The sequence below is a fragment of the Tamandua tetradactyla genome, chromosome 16 (assembly GCF_023851605.1).
Source record: "Tamandua tetradactyla isolate mTamTet1 chromosome 16, mTamTet1.pri, whole genome shotgun sequence".
Classification (NCBI taxonomy): domain Eukaryota; kingdom Metazoa; phylum Chordata; class Mammalia; order Pilosa; family Myrmecophagidae; genus Tamandua; species Tamandua tetradactyla.
In genome coordinates, this window is record NC_135342.1 from 69,113,658 (window position 1) to 69,130,899 (window position 17,242).

The 17,242-nt window shown below is 41.2% G+C and overlaps 1 protein-coding gene across 4 annotated transcripts in view; it reads right to left on the minus strand.

Moving 5' to 3' along the window:
* Window positions 1-10,993: 10,993 nt before the first annotated feature.
* RFWD3 (ring finger and WD repeat domain 3) overlaps window positions 10,994-17,242 on the minus strand; it is an 85,125-nt gene continuing 78,876 nt past the window's right edge. For all 4 annotated transcript variants that reach the window (XM_077133020.1, XM_077133021.1, XM_077133019.1 and 1 more), the window contains exons 12-13: window positions 15,872-16,083; window positions 10,994-14,255 (exon numbers count right to left, since the gene is read on the minus strand). In XM_077133020.1, the coding sequence (XP_076989135.1) occupies window positions 14,112-14,255; window positions 15,872-16,083 (356 nt within the window). In that variant the 3' untranslated portion in view covers window positions 10,994-14,111. The remainder of the gene's footprint in view (window positions 14,256-15,871; window positions 16,084-17,242) is intronic.

The following is a 17,242-nucleotide window of genomic DNA, read 5'->3' on the forward strand; positions in this document are numbered from 1 at the left end:
CTTGCTGCTTTCAAGATCCTCTCTTTCTCTTTGACCTCTGACATTCTAACTAGTAAGTGTCTTGGAGAACGCCTATTTGGGTCTATTCTCTTTGGAGTGCGCTGCACTTCTTGGATCTGTAAATTTAGGTCTTTCATAAGAGTTGGGAAATTTTCAGTGATAATTTCTTCCATTAGTTTTTCTCCTCTTTTCCCTTCTCTTCTCCTTCTGGGACACCCACAACACGTATATTTGTGCACTTCATATTGTCATTCAGTTCTCTGATCCCCTGCTCAAGTTTTTCCATTCTTTTCCCTATAGTTTCTGTTTCTTTTTGGAATTCAGATGTTCCATCCTCCAGTTCACTAATTGTAGCTTCTGTCTCTTTAGATCTACCATTGTAGGTATCCATTGTTTTTTCCATTTTTTCTTCTTTGTCCTTCACTCCCATAAGTTCTGTGATTTGTTTTTTCAGATTTTCTATTTCTTCTTTTTGTTCAGCCCATGTCTTCTTCATGTCCTCCCTCAATTTATTGATTTGGTTTTTGAAGAGTTTTTCCATTTCTGTTCGTATATTCAGCATTAGTTGTCTCAGCTCCTGTATCTCATTTGAACTATTGGTTTGTTCCTTTGACTGGGCCATATCTTCAATTTTCCGAGCATCATCCATTATTTTCTGCTGGTGTCTGGGCATTTGATCAGATTTCCCTGGGTGTGGGACCCGGCTGGTTGAAAGGTTTTTCTGTGAAATCTCTGGGCTCTGTTTTTCTTTTCCTGCCCAGTAGGTGGCGCTTGTGGCGCTCGTCTTCTGCGGGTCCCACCAGTAAAAGATGCTGTGGCTCCTTTAACTTGCCAATCCGAATCTCGCAGTCGGCCCGGGAAACCGCGCGTGGAGGGGGGGGGTCGCCGGCCACCGCGGCTTGGGAGAGTGCCGATCCAAATTGCCCAGCTGGCCCGAGACGCCAAGCGTGGCAGGAGGGCCCCGCTATCCAACGTTCCCAGTCAGACCGGGGAGCCACGTGCGTGGAGGGGACCCCAGTCGCCAGCCGCCCCAGTCGGGAAAACGCACGCCCCTCGGGTATCTCACTGCAGCGGATTCTCCCTGCCCGTTCAGCCGTTCCAGAATGGGGTACACTGTCTTTTTGGTCTCTGTCGTGGCTCCGGGAGCTGTTTCGTATTGTTTCTGTTTCTTTAGTTGCTGTTCTGGAGGAGGAACTAAGACCCGCGCGTCTTACTAAGCCGCCATCTTCTCCGGAAGTCCCCTCTTTGTCACCATAGATTCTTAATGTGGTGCTGTTGCATTTGTCTGTTCAGTTAGTGAGGCAAAGGATCAATAAGCAGAAGGCATCCAAATGGATCACCTGGGCACTCCTCCCTGCTCTCATGTAAAACAGCCCTACCTCCTCCTGTTGATTGGGGTTAATTGCCACTCCCAGTTGTTTCTTTTTCTTGTTGGCTGGTCCCTTGGCACCAGGAGTCCAAAGTGCCCTGGCAGCAGCCTTAACTTGGAGTTCAGTGAAACCCTTGCTGTGTCTCCTGCTAAAATGTACAACCCTTTAGGAATCTGGACCTCCAACCCTGCAGAACCCAATTACTGGGTTGGGAAGCACAAAATCACCTTATGGGTCATTGGGAATGATGATAAGTGGTACCACTCCTGTTTCCTGATGTTGGTTCCTAGACCCACCTATTCTTCCTACTGGGGACCCAGCACTATATTATACGGGGTTCTAACTTAACATTGCATCCTAAACAATGGTACCCCATCCTTTCAGTGTGGCTTCTGAGCTAATGCTTCAGCTGTACCTTAGGTCAATACCAGCAGTCTATGAGCTGGCTGCTTCTGGATGGTGGTGTGGTATAGGACACAACCAACAGATAGATTCTGTAGCTGAGTCTACTTCTGCACCCTGTTAAGATAAAATGAGTCTCCTGGGTCACATGCTATGCTGTGTGGAAATTTGTACCTGTGCATCAGGCATTCTGTATGTGAGGCTCTGAAAGCAAGCAAAATTAAATTAAATTCATATCCAGAGTAGGTATCTACTTCATTCCTCTGTGAGGATGAAGTGCTGGCCTTTCCAGATGGAAGGGGCCCAAAGCAGCTGATATGCCATCAAGTGGTCACCTGGTCTCCTCTAGGAATAGTGCCATATCTAAGGCTAACTGCTGGTTTCTGTTGCTGACTGGTTGTACAGAGAAAACAGTAGCTAGATCAGCACTGGTAAGTGGGAGCTGTACTTGTTGGCCCACATGTAGCCTCCATCTCTGCTACATGGTCAATCCTTTCCTGTGCCTATAACATCACACCTAGAGTGGCTGAAGGCTGGCTAATGTCCAGTGACTGAGTCATTTTTCCTACAAAGTTGTTCAGTGCCTCTTCCATAGTGAATGCTCTGTGGCAGGCTTTATTATGTGAGAAAAAAATCTTCACATGTCAAACCCACTCCAATATGTACGTCCACAGGCTTCTACCCCAGACCAGGCCATTAGATTCTGCCTAGGAATAAATGTATATTCTTACCTCAGACCACTTCTCTTCCCATACACAGTGGAAAGACCACACTCTCCCTTGTGCTTCAGGGCCACATTTGCATCCTTCGGGTCTTTAATGGTGGCATTAATCTCCACCACCTCTCCCCTCTCCCTCTCCTGTGATATTTTAAATGTACTATCTTGGCTGGGGGTGGAAAGCAGTTTCAAAAGTTTACATTTGGCCTTCCTTGCCATAAAAACTCTTACTTTACAGGCCAGGAACATAATGTGAGGTTTCAGATCATTTCCAATTATATATTGGGGACTGGGGAAATGATCACCGCATGGGTCCACATGTTCAGTAGGTCCACTATGAGCCACACTTTATTCTGATTGAAGGAAAAATCACTTCAAAGCCAGAACCATGGAAGCAGATGTCTGGAGCAGACACCTGGGCCAAGAGAACTGACCCACCCACGTACGTAGAAAGGGTGAGTATGTCCCAGAGTTTACAGAGGGCAGGCCTTCCAACTCATTGTTCAGGAAGAGTGTTACCACTCCAGGGTTCTCAAATGCCTGGATTGTGGAGTTTGGTCATCCTGTTGTTCAGAAGACTGCTGTCACCCCAGTCCTCAGAGAGGGTGAAACACATTCCCCAGGGATTGGGGAGAGTCTAGCCACCACCCCACTGTTTTGAGTGGGATGAGCTTGTGCCCTAGAGATGGCAGAGTCCAGTTGCCACCCTGAAGCTTCATGAGGGTGGAGCTGAGAGCATGGCCACTCTGCAAGCCCTAGGAAAGGGTGGGACTGCTGTTCTATCAAGCTCAGAGACCAAAGCATCATTCTATAGATGATTCTCAGACCTTAAAATCTAATGAATGGTGCTGTGCTTTGAAATTTATAGCTTTTTTGTATGTATGTTATTTTTCACCAGGAAAAAAAAGCCGATTGTGATGATAAAAAAGTATTTAAGCCCTCTACCCTCCTATATCCTGGAGCAGCTAGAAGAAAAATATGAGAGGGTCCTATGGTAGCCCATAACAAACTCTGGGATCTGTCCTGTAACCACTTGTTGAAAAGTGCTTTGAAAACGATTGTTTTACTTCGTTGCTTTGTATATACGTTATATTATACAATAAAAAAAAAAAGGAATAAGCAAATTCATGGAGACAGAGACCAAATTAGAGGCTCCCAGGGGCCAAATGGAGGGGGAAATTAAGTGTTATTTTTTAATGGGTGCAAGATCTGTGTTTGGGGTGATAAAAAAGTTTCAGTAGTGAATGGTGGTGGTACAACACTGTGAATGTAATTAATACCACTGAGTGACGCACTTGAAAGTGGTTTAAATGGGAATTTTTAAGTTGTATATATGTTACCACAATAAAAAGTAATTTAAATAAAATAACTAAGATTCATAGCTGAATATCACCTCTGGCCACCACTCAGTGGTGTGCAAATAAATGTTTAACAACCAGGTCTCTGAAGAAAATCCAGATGTATTTATTATGAATGTGTATGTACATAAATGTATGATAAATGTTACTAAGATAAAAGTTTGCAGCACACAATTTACAAATAATAATAAAGTAGGCAATGCTGTATTTAAAAAAAAATCTAACCACGTATGCCCTGCAGGGTCTTGGAATCGTTTGGGATCTGTGACCCCTGTTTACCTTCTAATTTCTCCTCATGGCAATGGGAATGTTTATTCTATGACCATTCCTCCTTTCTATACTGGGAGCAGATAACTTGCTCTAAGTTTCACAGGTTCACAGTCAGAGGGGAACTGTACCCCAAGATAGACCATATCTATAACTGATTTTACTAAGATTTTTTTTTTTTTTTACATGGGTAGGCACCGGGAATCGAACCCGGGTCCTCGGGCTTGGCAGGCAAGCATTCTTACCTGCTGAGCCACCGTGGCCCACCCTAAAATGTTTTTTAATGGTATAATATCACATATAAACAAAGCAAAGAAAGAAAAAACAGTAATTTCCAAAGCCCATTTTAACAAGCACATTTCAACAAAAGAACAGACCCCAGAGTTAATCATGTGCTATCATTTCTACCATCTCAGATTTTTCCTTCTAGCTGCTCCAAAACACTAGAGGCTAGAAGGAATATTAATAAAGTGATTCAGCAGCCATACTCAATTGTTAAATCCCATTTTCTCTGTTATACCTCCTCCTTCTCTTTTAATCCTTCTTCTAATCTGTAGGGATCTTTGGGCAATGCCCTTTCTGACTTTTTCATGTTGAGAAGGGGTGCCCACACTAAAGGATAGGGAGATGAAATTAATAATCTTGGAGGTGCTGGTCCCACTGAGTTTCAGAATTTATCTGACCTAGGAACCCTCTGGGAGTTATGTTCCAGTGCATCAAACCTTTATAGTCTCAGTTCATGTTCTAGGTGCTCTTAAGAGTCAACAGGGGTGGAAATGAACTGGGGAAAAAAAGGAAAAAAAAAGTCAATAGGAGTGATGCTGGTTGGGGTTTAGAAAACCATGGCAATTAGCACTATCTAACTGAAGCCCATAAAAGAGTAGCCTCCAGAATAGCCTTTTGACTCTATTTAATCTCTTTTAGCCACTGATGCCTTATTTTTTTTAGAGTATCTTTCCCCCATTTTGGCCCAGAAGGCATTATCAATCTCACTGTGCCAGGGCCAGACTCATCCTGGGGAGTCATGCCCCACGTTGTCAGGGAAACTTTTACTCCTGATGTCAGGCCCAATGCAGTGGGGAGGATAATGATTTTCCCTACAGAGTTGGGCTTAGCGAAAAAGAAAGACTACATCTGAGCAACAAAAGAGGTTTCCTGGAAGCAACCTGTAGGCCTCATTATAGGGAGACTTAGCTTCTCCACTACAAAAATAAGCTTCATATGCGCAAGCCTCAAAATCAAGGGCTTGCCATGCCGGATATCCAGGTTCAATTTCTGGTGCCTGCCCATGCAAACAAAAAAAAAAAAAAAAAAAAATCAAGGGCTTGGCTTATTTACTTGGGAGTCCCCAATGGTTGAGTAGTTACCTGGGGTTTCTAATGTTTAAGTCTAATAGTTAAACTATTAATTTAACTCTTTAATTATCAGCCCCACCATAGTCTGGGATGTATTCAGGTATTACAATAAGCTATTCAGAATTATAAAGCCTCGTTCCGTTGTGGACTCCAGAAGTTAGGGTTGTTTAAATGAGCTATCCAGACAAGCTGATTTCAGTTGCGTGTTACAGAAGATTAGGTTCTAGACATAATAAACCTCTCTGCCTTTGGTCTCATATAGTAGGTGAAGGTCTAGATTACAAATATTATTATCTTTTACCCTGCATTTTAATTTACCTTAGACCCAGCCAGATTGGCTTCCTTTTAAACTCTAATTGAGGCCTGATTTATTTTTTCAGTTACTTTATTACTGTATATAATATGCTAACTTTCAGGGCTGCAGCACTCCATTTCTGGGTCTTAGGTGTCACAGAGTTACTCAAAGGTCCAGGGAAATACCAGCTGATACACATATGGTTCAGTGTCTCCGAATCTAGAAATGCATTTACAACTTCAGACTAAAAGTGGCTATTGTAAGGACTTACAATCTAGGCTACCTATTTCTCATAAGTATTTTCTGAGAGAGACCTTGGCATATTTGTTCTTTTATTTTTGGCTTATTTTGTACAACACCTTATCCCCAAGGTTTATTCAGTTTGTTGTGTGTCTCTTGACATCTTTTCTTTTTGTAGCCATACCATTTTCCATCATAAATCAATCACCGTTTGCCATTGTGCTTCTCTTCTCCTTCAGCTCCCTCCATCTACTGGGCATCATGGATAATATCCAAAATTAACAAATCATGTCTTACAGTATCCTCACTGGGTTGTACAATCAGCAGCACTCTCAATTTTGGACAGTTTTCATGGTCCCATAATGACAAAGAAATGGCGAACACATCACCAACTATCACATCAAAACTACCCCTTGTCATTTGTCCTTATCCCCAATTAGCTGCCCCTGGTAGTGCTGTTCTACATTCTATTGATGTCTTTCTGTTAACTATTGGCCATGCCATGCATTTTTAGTTTTTCCCTTATATCCTGCTACTATTGACTCTGTCTACTATTGAACCATTTTAATAGCTCACAGGAGAATTTGTTTATAATTGCAGATTTAATCAATGGGATACATGACACTATACATCCCCTTCCAATCATATTCACCTTCAATATGGCAATGTAACTTATAAACCCACTGTTCTAGTTTGCAAGCTGCTGGAATGTGATATACCAGAAATGGAACAGCTTTTAAAAAGGGGAATTAATTAAGTTGCAAGTTTACAGTTCTAGGCTGTGAAAATGTCCAAATTAAAGCACGTCTATAGAAATGTCCAAATTAAGACATCAACAAGATGCTACTTCCACTCAAGAAACGATGATGAAGTTCAAGATTTCTCTCTCAACTGGAAAGGCATATGGCGAACATGGCAACTATCTGCTAGCTTCCTCTCCAGGCTTCTTGTTTCATGACAGTCCCCCAGGGATGTTTTCCTTCTTCAGCTCCAAAGGTCTCTGGCTGCATGGGCTCTCATGGTTCTACTATGGCTCTCAAGCTTTTTCCAAAATCCTTCCTCTTTTAAAGGATTCCAGTAAACGAATCAAGACCCATCTGGAATGGGTGGAGCCACATCTCTGTGGAGGTAATTTAATCAGGTTTCCAAGCTACAGTCCTGAATAGGGATTAAATTAAACAGCTGCCTCCACAAGTGAATCAGAATTAAAACATGGCTTCTCTAGGGCACATAATTCTTTCAAACTGGCACCCACTAATTAGTAGCATCACTTCTATCCTCTCCCTTGCATTTATAGTCAACCTCTTTTGGTAGCCCTTCCTCTGTCTCTAGCTTTTGTGTACCTCTAGGTCTTCTATATTCTACAGCGTAACCTCTGAAATTACCTTTACCAGAGTCATAAAAGCAAAATTATACAGTATCTGTCCTTTTGTGTCCGACTTGTTTCATTCAGCATTATGTCCTCAAAGTTCATCCACATTGTCGTATGCTTCGGGACCTCATTTCGTCTTACTGCTGCATATTATTACATTCCATGTACCACATTTGTTTATCCATTTGTCTGTGGATGGGCACTTGGATTGTTTCCATCTTTTGGCAATTGTGAATAGTGCTGCTACGAACATCAGTGTGCAAATACCTGTTCGTGTCCCTGCCCTCAGCTCTTCTAGGTATATACCGAGTACTGGTATTGCCAGGTCATAGGGCAATTTGATGAGACTTTGTACTTAATATTGTTATGGAAATTATTTAAGCCTTTTGAGATATTGTGATGGAATGTATGTTGCATATGGAAAGAACATGTCTTTTGGAGATCCAGAGGGTGGAGTGTGATGTTTGGAGGCTTTATAGGGCCAGAAAATTATGTTAAGAAGTTAATCCAGATGAATATAAAACTATGTGATATTGTGAGGTATTGATTACATATCAAGAATGAAATGATCATATGGTAACAAAGTTTGTGTTTGTATGTTGTTATGTTTAATAAAAAAAAGTTAATCCATTTCTGTACGTGTGCATCCACTCTAAGTAGGATTTTTTGGTGAACAGGATTTTAAAGTGCAATCTACCTCATTCAGGGTGGGTCTTAATCCTCTTACTGGAATCCTTTATTAGAAGATGAAATTCAGGGAAAGACAGAAGACACAGAAGCTGAGAGAAAGCAAACAAAACAGAGAGGAAGCCATTTAAGCAAGATACTGGAAGCAATGAAGCCCAGAAGAGATGGAAGAGATCAGCACATGCTACCGTGTGCCTTAACATCTGACAGGAGTCCAGGTAGTGTCTTTATGGTGCCTTGATTTGGACATTTCCAGGATCTCAGAACTGTAAACTTGTAAGCTAATAAACCCTATTAACTGTTAAAAGCCAGACCCTATCTGGTACATTGCATTTTGGCAGCTTCAGCTGGAGTACTTATCATCCCTATCTTACCCTACTTCTTGATTTTTTAAGAAGCAGACATCAAAAAAAGGATTTTTCATAAGAGATTAGAGGCATCACATTTAGTGATAAAGGAGAGGGAACTAGGGGAGACTGGGAGAGCCATTAAAGCATGATAAAAGTCCAACCTGGTGTGAAGGAAAGAGAGAAGGAAGGTAAGCTGGGTGGAATCATCTTAAGACTGAAGTTCAATTTTAAGAGAGTTTGGCAAAGCCATGAGGGAGTCCTCAAGCCTGCTGAAGTACTCTGCCATGGTCAGTCATGGCTGGAGGCAACCATTGGAAGTGTGGCCTTGGCATGAATGCAGTAATGGCTGTTAGACTTCATCAGTTGGGATAACAGTCAATTATGCTTCCCATAGTCAGAGATTTGAGAAGTTCATTTTCATGGTCACCACATCTGGGCAAGTTCTTTAATGTATCTGAGTCCTTTTCACGGAAAAGGTGTAGGATAGCATTAGGCACATACTACCTCAGTAAATGTCAGCTATCATGTCAAAGCTAAAATGTACCATTCTGATTTTCAAAACTTCCAATTAAAAAAGAGAATTTTGTATAGACTACTGAGCCAGAAAGAATCAGTGACTTAAAATCGATAATGTTTAAGGGACAGAAAATGGAGTAACCTACTCCTAGCCATCCCCAAATTATCCAACTAATGGATCTGAATTTGTCAATCTCACAGAAACCCAGGGACTGTTGAATTTAAGCCCCAGTGAGAGAATAACATACCTAGTGTTCTTATCTGCAGGCAGCAGTATCAGAATTGGAGTTTGATGTCCTACCTCCTTCATGACAATTTGCCAAGTAGCAGACCATGGTCCCTACCCCATAGGAATTTTATGTCTTTTGGAAGTCTTAATCAGGGAAACAAATGTTAGCATGTGATATTGGAATTGTTCCCTTTCCTTAACTCAGGCATCAAGTGACTCATGTGAGCTAAGGAAGGGGTACGCTGTGTGGCTAGCAATGCAAAGTACTATCAACACTATCTGCTTCTCAATAGGGTATCATCTTCGTAAGAGGAACAGGAGTAATGGCCAACTCTAGAGCTTTCATTAGGGTACAAGGTAGGTGTCAGAAACACACTGGACTAGATTCTGCAGTGGTTCCTCCCACAAATAGTAAAGCCTCAATTCATCTCACCCCAGTCTTATCACCTTTTCTTGTGTTAAGCCTTCATTCCTCTCTATCTATTCCCTAAGGAACTGCTGGCTAATCTAATGAGCAATGAGTTTTCTGTATCACATTTAGAAAAAGGACTAAATCACACCATTACCTAATAGTCCATCATAGCTCAAACGTGGGGATTTACCTTCTGGAAGTACTGCTGTAACCTCATGGTGGCATTCTGAATAAAAGACGGGATCTATGAGCATGATATAGACCTCAGTGTTGGAAAGATTTTGAAGGTATATGTAACTTCAGACAGAAATTCCCTCTTTCTCTCAGGAGTAAGAGATCTGCCATGCCCCCACCTATTACTTGTTAACCAATACCCTATACCAAACTATTGGCACCTCACATGGGTTTAGCTTAAGTAGCTATCCATGTATCTATTAAGTCATGTCCTGACCTTCCTTTGTTTATCCCATAATGCACATTTCCTTTTATGCAAAGTCAGTACTATATTGCTAGTTTGGGCCCACATCCAGCCTCTAAGTGAGCCCTGTCTACTTCTTCATAATTAGATAAATTTATTATCACTCTGTAGGGGCATGTGAGGGTTCATGGTGCTCCTCCTCAATTCACATGTCAGTAGCAGTATCCTTGTTCAGCCATCCCTCCGTCTTGCTTTCTAGTGTAAGCCAGAGCAGCTCTTGTACCTTTGCCCCTTGTCAAATGACCTGTGTCATGAGCACTGAACTGGGTGGTTCTAGCCAGTGTCACGGACTCTTCTTTTTCCACTGGAAAGTGGTGTTCCCTTTCTCAGTACTCCAGAAACCAAAACAAATGAGGGTATTTGAAGAAGTATAACATGTTCATGACCTTTTTTTTTTTTAATTCAAGAGTAATAATTTGTGAAAAATCAGTCTGGACTGTTCTGGAGACTGAAATATCAAAGGCATGAAAACAAGCTGTTACCTTGGTTCCCCAACTCTTACTTACATGTCAGTAATGTAAAGTGTGGAATGGGAAGACCAAAGTATGTAAAATTTAATTCAATACCACCTAAATTCCTTTATTAGGATTTTTGACCTGCTTCTTACCCCATAAAACACTGTGTAAGAATTAATGTATAGGAAGGCCATTAATTCCTTTACAGCTTTGTAAACTATTAAGGGATATCTGAGGCTGTTACCAAACAGAAGCTGAACAATTAAAAGACAATGACAGGGGGGTACAAGGGTAGTTCAGTGGTAGAATTCTTGCTTGCCATGTGGGAAACCCAGGTTTGATTTCCAGCCCATGCACTTCCCCCCAAAAACAAACAAAACAAAATTCAACAAATGGTGCTACAATAACCGGATACTCACATGAAAAAAAGAATGAAATGTGACCCCCGCCATACAGCATACAAAAAAAAGAGACAATGACACACAGACATCAATTTTCAAAATTTTACTAAAAGCCAATCACTGAGAAGGAAAACAAGCGGAAAAGTACTCTGGAAGAAAATATAATATTGAGTTTCACAATAATTTGCAGTTTACTTCTACTCCACAATGTTTTCTGTTACCTTCTCTAGGAGTACAAGCTCCATGATAACAGCAAACTTATACCTATAGATTTGGTCCACCTAGAATCTAGTATATTCCATTTGCTGTTAAGTTGAAAAATATTTCCAACCTAATCCTAGAATACAATGATATCTGACCAGAAAAACTCCTGAACTCGAACAGTACAAAGAAACTGAGGCAAATGGCTGAAACTGCTGTTTGAGCAGGAACCCAGAGTCCACACACAAGCCTAGGCTGCTGCCCCTGTCAGAAGTATCGTTAAAGAATAGCAGAAATAAAATTTTTAAAAGTCCTCTTCTCTCTTCCTCCCATTTTCCAGTCTTCCGCTAGTGTCTCTCCTTCAAGGAAACTAACTAGAAGCCAGCAGGAAAGGAAATCTGGAAATATACTCTGTAGGATGCAGATACTTGGATCTGGATAGACAAAATCCATCCAGGATTCACAAATTGCAAACACATAGCCTCCCATTAGCAACAGGTAAAGAGATCTGCTAATTACTGGCTCAACCTCCTCCTCATTTTAAATACAATGTTTATTTCAGATCTAGGGACCATCTGTGTAGTTCAGACACTGTACTGCATGAAATGGAGAAATCCTCCAAGTTAGGATTATACCCCTCTCCCAAGATGCTGACATGTTCCTGCCTCTAGTGGTCAAATAGAGAAAAGACACCAGGAGCTACTACACGTGTTAAATTCTTTATTTTCAAATTAACGTTAAAACACAGAACCCACTGTCCTGTTTCCAAAATAGGTACAAGGATATATATAATGCCAAGACATTTTTAAGTTCACTTAAATCCAAATCTATGGAAAATAACCTTAAGAGATAGGGGTGAAGAAATATGGTGAGGCAGAGAACCTTGTGGTGCAGAGGAGACCTGAACCTGCAGCTACAGATGGAGGGAGAGGGGAACGTTTCTTGGAGAAATCAGTTACGTTATATAGTCACATGAATTTAATTCCACGTGTATACTTCTGCAAGGAATGGCAAGACATAAGAGTCACCCAACTTCCCTGGTAATATGTCCCTTGGTTCGTACATTTAGCGGAATTAATAACCAAATAATTTGAGTGTACTTCAATCTACTCAGGCCCCAGCCCTTGGCGCTGCCAAGGGGACAGGAAAATCAAATCCCAATTGTATCCCAATTCTAAAACAAAGGCAGTCAAAGGAGTGACCACCTGTATCCTCTCTGTGACAGTCTGCTAAAACCAAGAGTTGTAGTTTTATAAATTCAAATACTGTTCTGCCACCAGTCAGAGACCTGGGCAACCAATCTTAAGCATCCATATATTAGAAAGAAGCTCTTATCTTAGAAAAGGGGGATTTTTCCTAGGGCCGGAAGCTGGGTTTTTGAAAGAGGTCCTCAAATATGCAATGGGAGGAGAGCAATTCAGGGAGACTAGTCCAACACAAAAGCCATTAAAAAGTACCACTAGAACTTGGAATTCTAGGGAAATTGACCCCAAAATCTCTTACTGGTGAGAAAAATCCTGGAAACAGCTCCCGAGTTGTAGTAAGTCAGAACTGTTATGTATGAACAATAAAGACAACATCTCTGTAACAATTATTTAATAAAATCACACTGTGTTAAGCTATCATCTCTCAAGGACAGAACATCAATGTGCAAGTTCTAATGTGGACCCATGGTATAGCAGGGTAGCCTTGGGCTGTGGGTTTTTACTATCAAAAGGACACAAATGTAAAATGAGGTCTTTATTTGAGAAAAGTGCAGCTCTCGATTTAGGACAATCAGGCTTGGAATGGAAGCTGACAGACATCTCTCCATCACCCACACAGTTCTCCAACTGCTACTATCTTCCCGAGAACAACCATTTCACTTGAAAGACCTTTAGAAAAGTTTAAGAACGGAGGCAAATCAGAGAAACTTGGAAGCAAGCATCAGTTCTCATGGGGAAGGCTTTACCTGGGAATTATGAACACTCTCAAGAATAGCCCCTCACTCCCAAGGACTTTAGCTTTATTCAGATATGAACTCTCTCAAAAAGGAAGAGACAAACCCTTTGTCCTGTTTTCGACAGCAGTCTGAGCAGCTTCACTTTTGGAAGCCATCTTGGGTGGCCCCTTCCCCTTATCCTGTTACTGGGGCAGGAGGAGGAAGATGATTCAGGTAACAGCTTTGATATATCACTCATCTTTTCCTAGTAAGAAGGAAAATGGTCTTCAAAGTATGGCTTATATAAAACAAATCCTAAGTTGTCTAGGAAAAATGGGTCTTCCCCACTGCTCAAACAAGTGGTTTCCTTCCTTAGCTCTCACAATACACTGAATTTAATGCACTCAGCATTAGGATAGGGTCTATGGCTCATGAGCCGCTTCCAGCCCTGAGCTTGCCAATATCCCAGCACAGCACACCAGGGACATAGTGCCACAAAGCACACCAGATGTACACTACCACACATTTCTGTGGGATAAGAGAACAAGGTACCAAAAAGTTTTCACCACTCAAGGTCAGAAACAAATCAAATCTTAATCAAGACTCTATAGTACCCTCTTGTATTTAACTGAAGTATCTTCTTCATCCACCAAGAAGCAGCAAGATGGTTGGTCCTTTCAGAGACTCAGAATTCCCAAGTCTACTGGCCCAAGTGATAAGATCACTCAGTTGGAGTGTCATAGTTCCCAGAAAATTCTGGATATATACCACTACCCTAAATGAGTGCTTGAAGAAAACTCTAAGGTCCAGCAGAGAAATGACACAACAAACCAACAAGATCCATGACAGTTCTTAACCCAAGAAACTGAGAATGTGGATGAAATGCCAGACACTCACTCTCTTGATTGACAAAGAAGATACAATATATAGTGTCTCAGGGACGCAGCTGTAGAATCACACTCATCCAAATGAACCATCACCTCAACAGTTCTAGGCCGCAAGCAACAAGCAGGATTCTTGCTCAGAGCTGCTGGTACCAGTTTAACGTAACCAGCGGCATGTCTGATAGGCTTCAATATTGTGGTCACTCCCACCTATGGATGTGGACCATCTTCTCTGTTAAGGTAGCCAAGTAGCTGTGATGGTTCACCTCAAATGGGCAGATGTCCAAGACAGGCTGATCAGTCTGCAGTTTCTGCAGCAAGGAGCCACTGCTAGCATTCCATAGCTAAAATGGTTAAAGAGATAAAGGTTAGGAGCCATCAATTAGACTCAAAGACTTGCATTTTTTATCATTAGATAACTGTGACTGAGTTGCATACAGAGCACTGCCTGGGGAGCAAAGCAGACTGTCCCTAATTCACAAGATAGAGCCAGTGTTTCTGACATAGTTCATGTGTGGCCTCACATGCCAAAATCAGTGAGCAGACTACCTTCAAATGGATGTGAAAGCCAAATCTACGATTCATTCCTTCTACTTATGTGCTAGGCTACAGGTGCCAGGGACAGAAGGGTCAATATAATGATGTCCCTGTTCCTATCCTCATGGAAGCTACCTTCTAAACGGTGTTTTCTTTCCTTTTTAAAAACCTTTTACTATAAAAAATATTGGAGAGCAGTACAATGAACCACCATTTACTTACCACCTAGATTCAACAATTAAGCCTTTACCACATTTGCCTAACCTATCCTATTTTTCTTTGCTGGCTTCATGCCACTTTACGCCTATGTACTTATGTATGCATTGCTAAAAAAAAAAAAATACATTTTCTTACACCTCAATATCATTTTGCCCAACAAAATGAACAATAATTCCACAGTACATATTCCCATTTTTCTGACGGTCTCTTTTTATATTTGGTTTGTAAATCAGGAACCAAGCAAGGCCTACATTACATTTGACCATTATATACCTTAGTAAGTCTCTTTTAATCCAGAGCAGACACCTCCTGTTTATTTTTTTTCTGACATAGACGTGTTAAGAAAGCTGGGTCAGTTGTAGTACAGGATTCCCACTTTCTGGATTATGCTTTCTGTGCTATCATTTAACTTATTTCTCTATCCTTGCAATTTCAATAAATTAAAGTTAGCTGTACAATACCATGGATGTTATCCAAACATGACTATTTATAATTATTTAAAATTAAATAAAATAAAAAATTAACTTCTTCAGTTGTACTATTACAAGTGCTCATGTGTTTAGGACAACAGTGATGGACAGTGCTGCTTTAAGACGATTCAATTCAGGTTCAAAGATCTCTCACAGGAGGCACTGTGTGCTTGTTACATTACATGAAAAAGGCTTATTATCATCTCTGGTTACCCACTTATGGTGAGGCTAAGATTGATCAATGGGTTCAGGTGGTAAAAGGCTAATCCCTCCATTGTAAAATGACCCACTAACCTTTCATCTGTTGTTCTCATCCTGAACTGATGAAGCTGACATCTGAATCAATTATTTTATAGGGGTTTCAATAGTACTTTTTTTCTTAAAGGTTCACCATGTGACTCATGGAACAAACACTATGGCTCACTTAAAAAGGTGAATCTACAGATACTAGAATGGAAGATGCCCAAGATATTTTAAATGTGAAAAAGCAAATTATAGAGTAGTATATAAAGTATGGCTCATACAAAAAATAAACCACACAAGCGCACGCGCGCGCACACACACACACACACACACACACACACACACACACATCCAGGTAAGTGTGATTACAGAGCAGGAGAATTTTGACTATTTGCTTTATACACTTCTGCATAAAAATGTCCGAGCTTCCCCCTACCAATATTCTATACAAAGCTGTTTTTAATATGAATTAAAAAAAATAACAGGCTCACCAAGGCAGAATTTGATGCTTCATCCCCAGCACACACCAGGATACTGCCATCATTCTCTGGGCTTTGGAAAATGGCACTTTTGGTCAGTAGTTTGCAACTGGGTCCCCCAAGGAATGTTTGTACAGGATGGCAGGAACAGACTGGCTCTCCAGCATCATCCAGTTTATAGGACATCTCCATTAGCACACTTCTTAAAGTATTGTGGTTTTTATCTATGGGACAGAGAATCAGTGTTGCTCCATGGGAATGGTACAAAAGAAATTAACCTCATACTTTTACAACCTAGTTAGGTGAAAAAGCCACATGTACATTAAACCATCAAGAACAGGTAGAAAGCAAATATGCTAACAAGAATAAAATAACACAACACAAATGAAATTCAGAAGCCCTAGGCTAGGCTAAGCAGGTCATCTGCAATAGGTTTTGTCTGTGAGGAAAACAATTCTGAGAATGAGCTACCTTTTTAGTAGAATCACTTCATTCTGCCAGATCTCTGCTTGGGGATTTATCTTTCTTAAGACTTCTGACTAAAAGGCTTTTTTCTTCCCTCAGTGAGAAATCGTACGTTTTTATAAAGAATAAGCATTCTCTTACAGAAGCAGAAACATAATGGGTGGGAGGCAACAAAAGCCAGGGAACAAAATGGGGCCCAATCCCAAGCATTCCACAAAAGTCACAGCAATCACAGTCTTGAAGCTAGAGGACGATGGGACAACTAAGAACCAGAAAAGTCAAAAGTACCTGCTGAGACAGCTTCCCAGCTCTAACAAAATTCTTTATAATTAGATTCATCCGTAATGAACACAAGTATGGGCAACATAATGATTATCTTTGACCAAACATTTGAAAGAACTCCAATATGGTTCATTAGGAACTTAGATACATGCCTTTTGGGCTAGAATGAACCCATGAATTTAAGCAGAGTTAGCTGTCAGGGGTCCCAGCTTGGTTCTGGAGGCAGTGAAGTACATGGTCTGCCCATGGGCCATGGCTGCCCATCTCTTCTCTACCTCTGAAGGCCCTGAATATGCAGAAGCAGCTAACACTCCACCCTGGGCCCTACTGGACTGCCTTCATCTCAGCCTTTCTTAAAGATGATGTGAAGGGCAGATAGAACAAGCAAAACTGGTTGGAGAGCCAAGCAACTAGTTGTCTCCTAATTTCATTATTGTTTTAAACTGTAGGGGCTCCTCAAGTGGCTACTTTGATTCCAGAGATGACCTAGGAGTTTCGTCTTGGTTCACATAAGTGAGGTCCAGGGCATCAGGCTTTAGAGAGGAACCTGGAACCATTACTCTTACAGAAGTAACAAGAGCTGCAATATAACCAGGGGGTTTAGGGAGGGATTTACAGTGCCATCAGAAGGGTAAG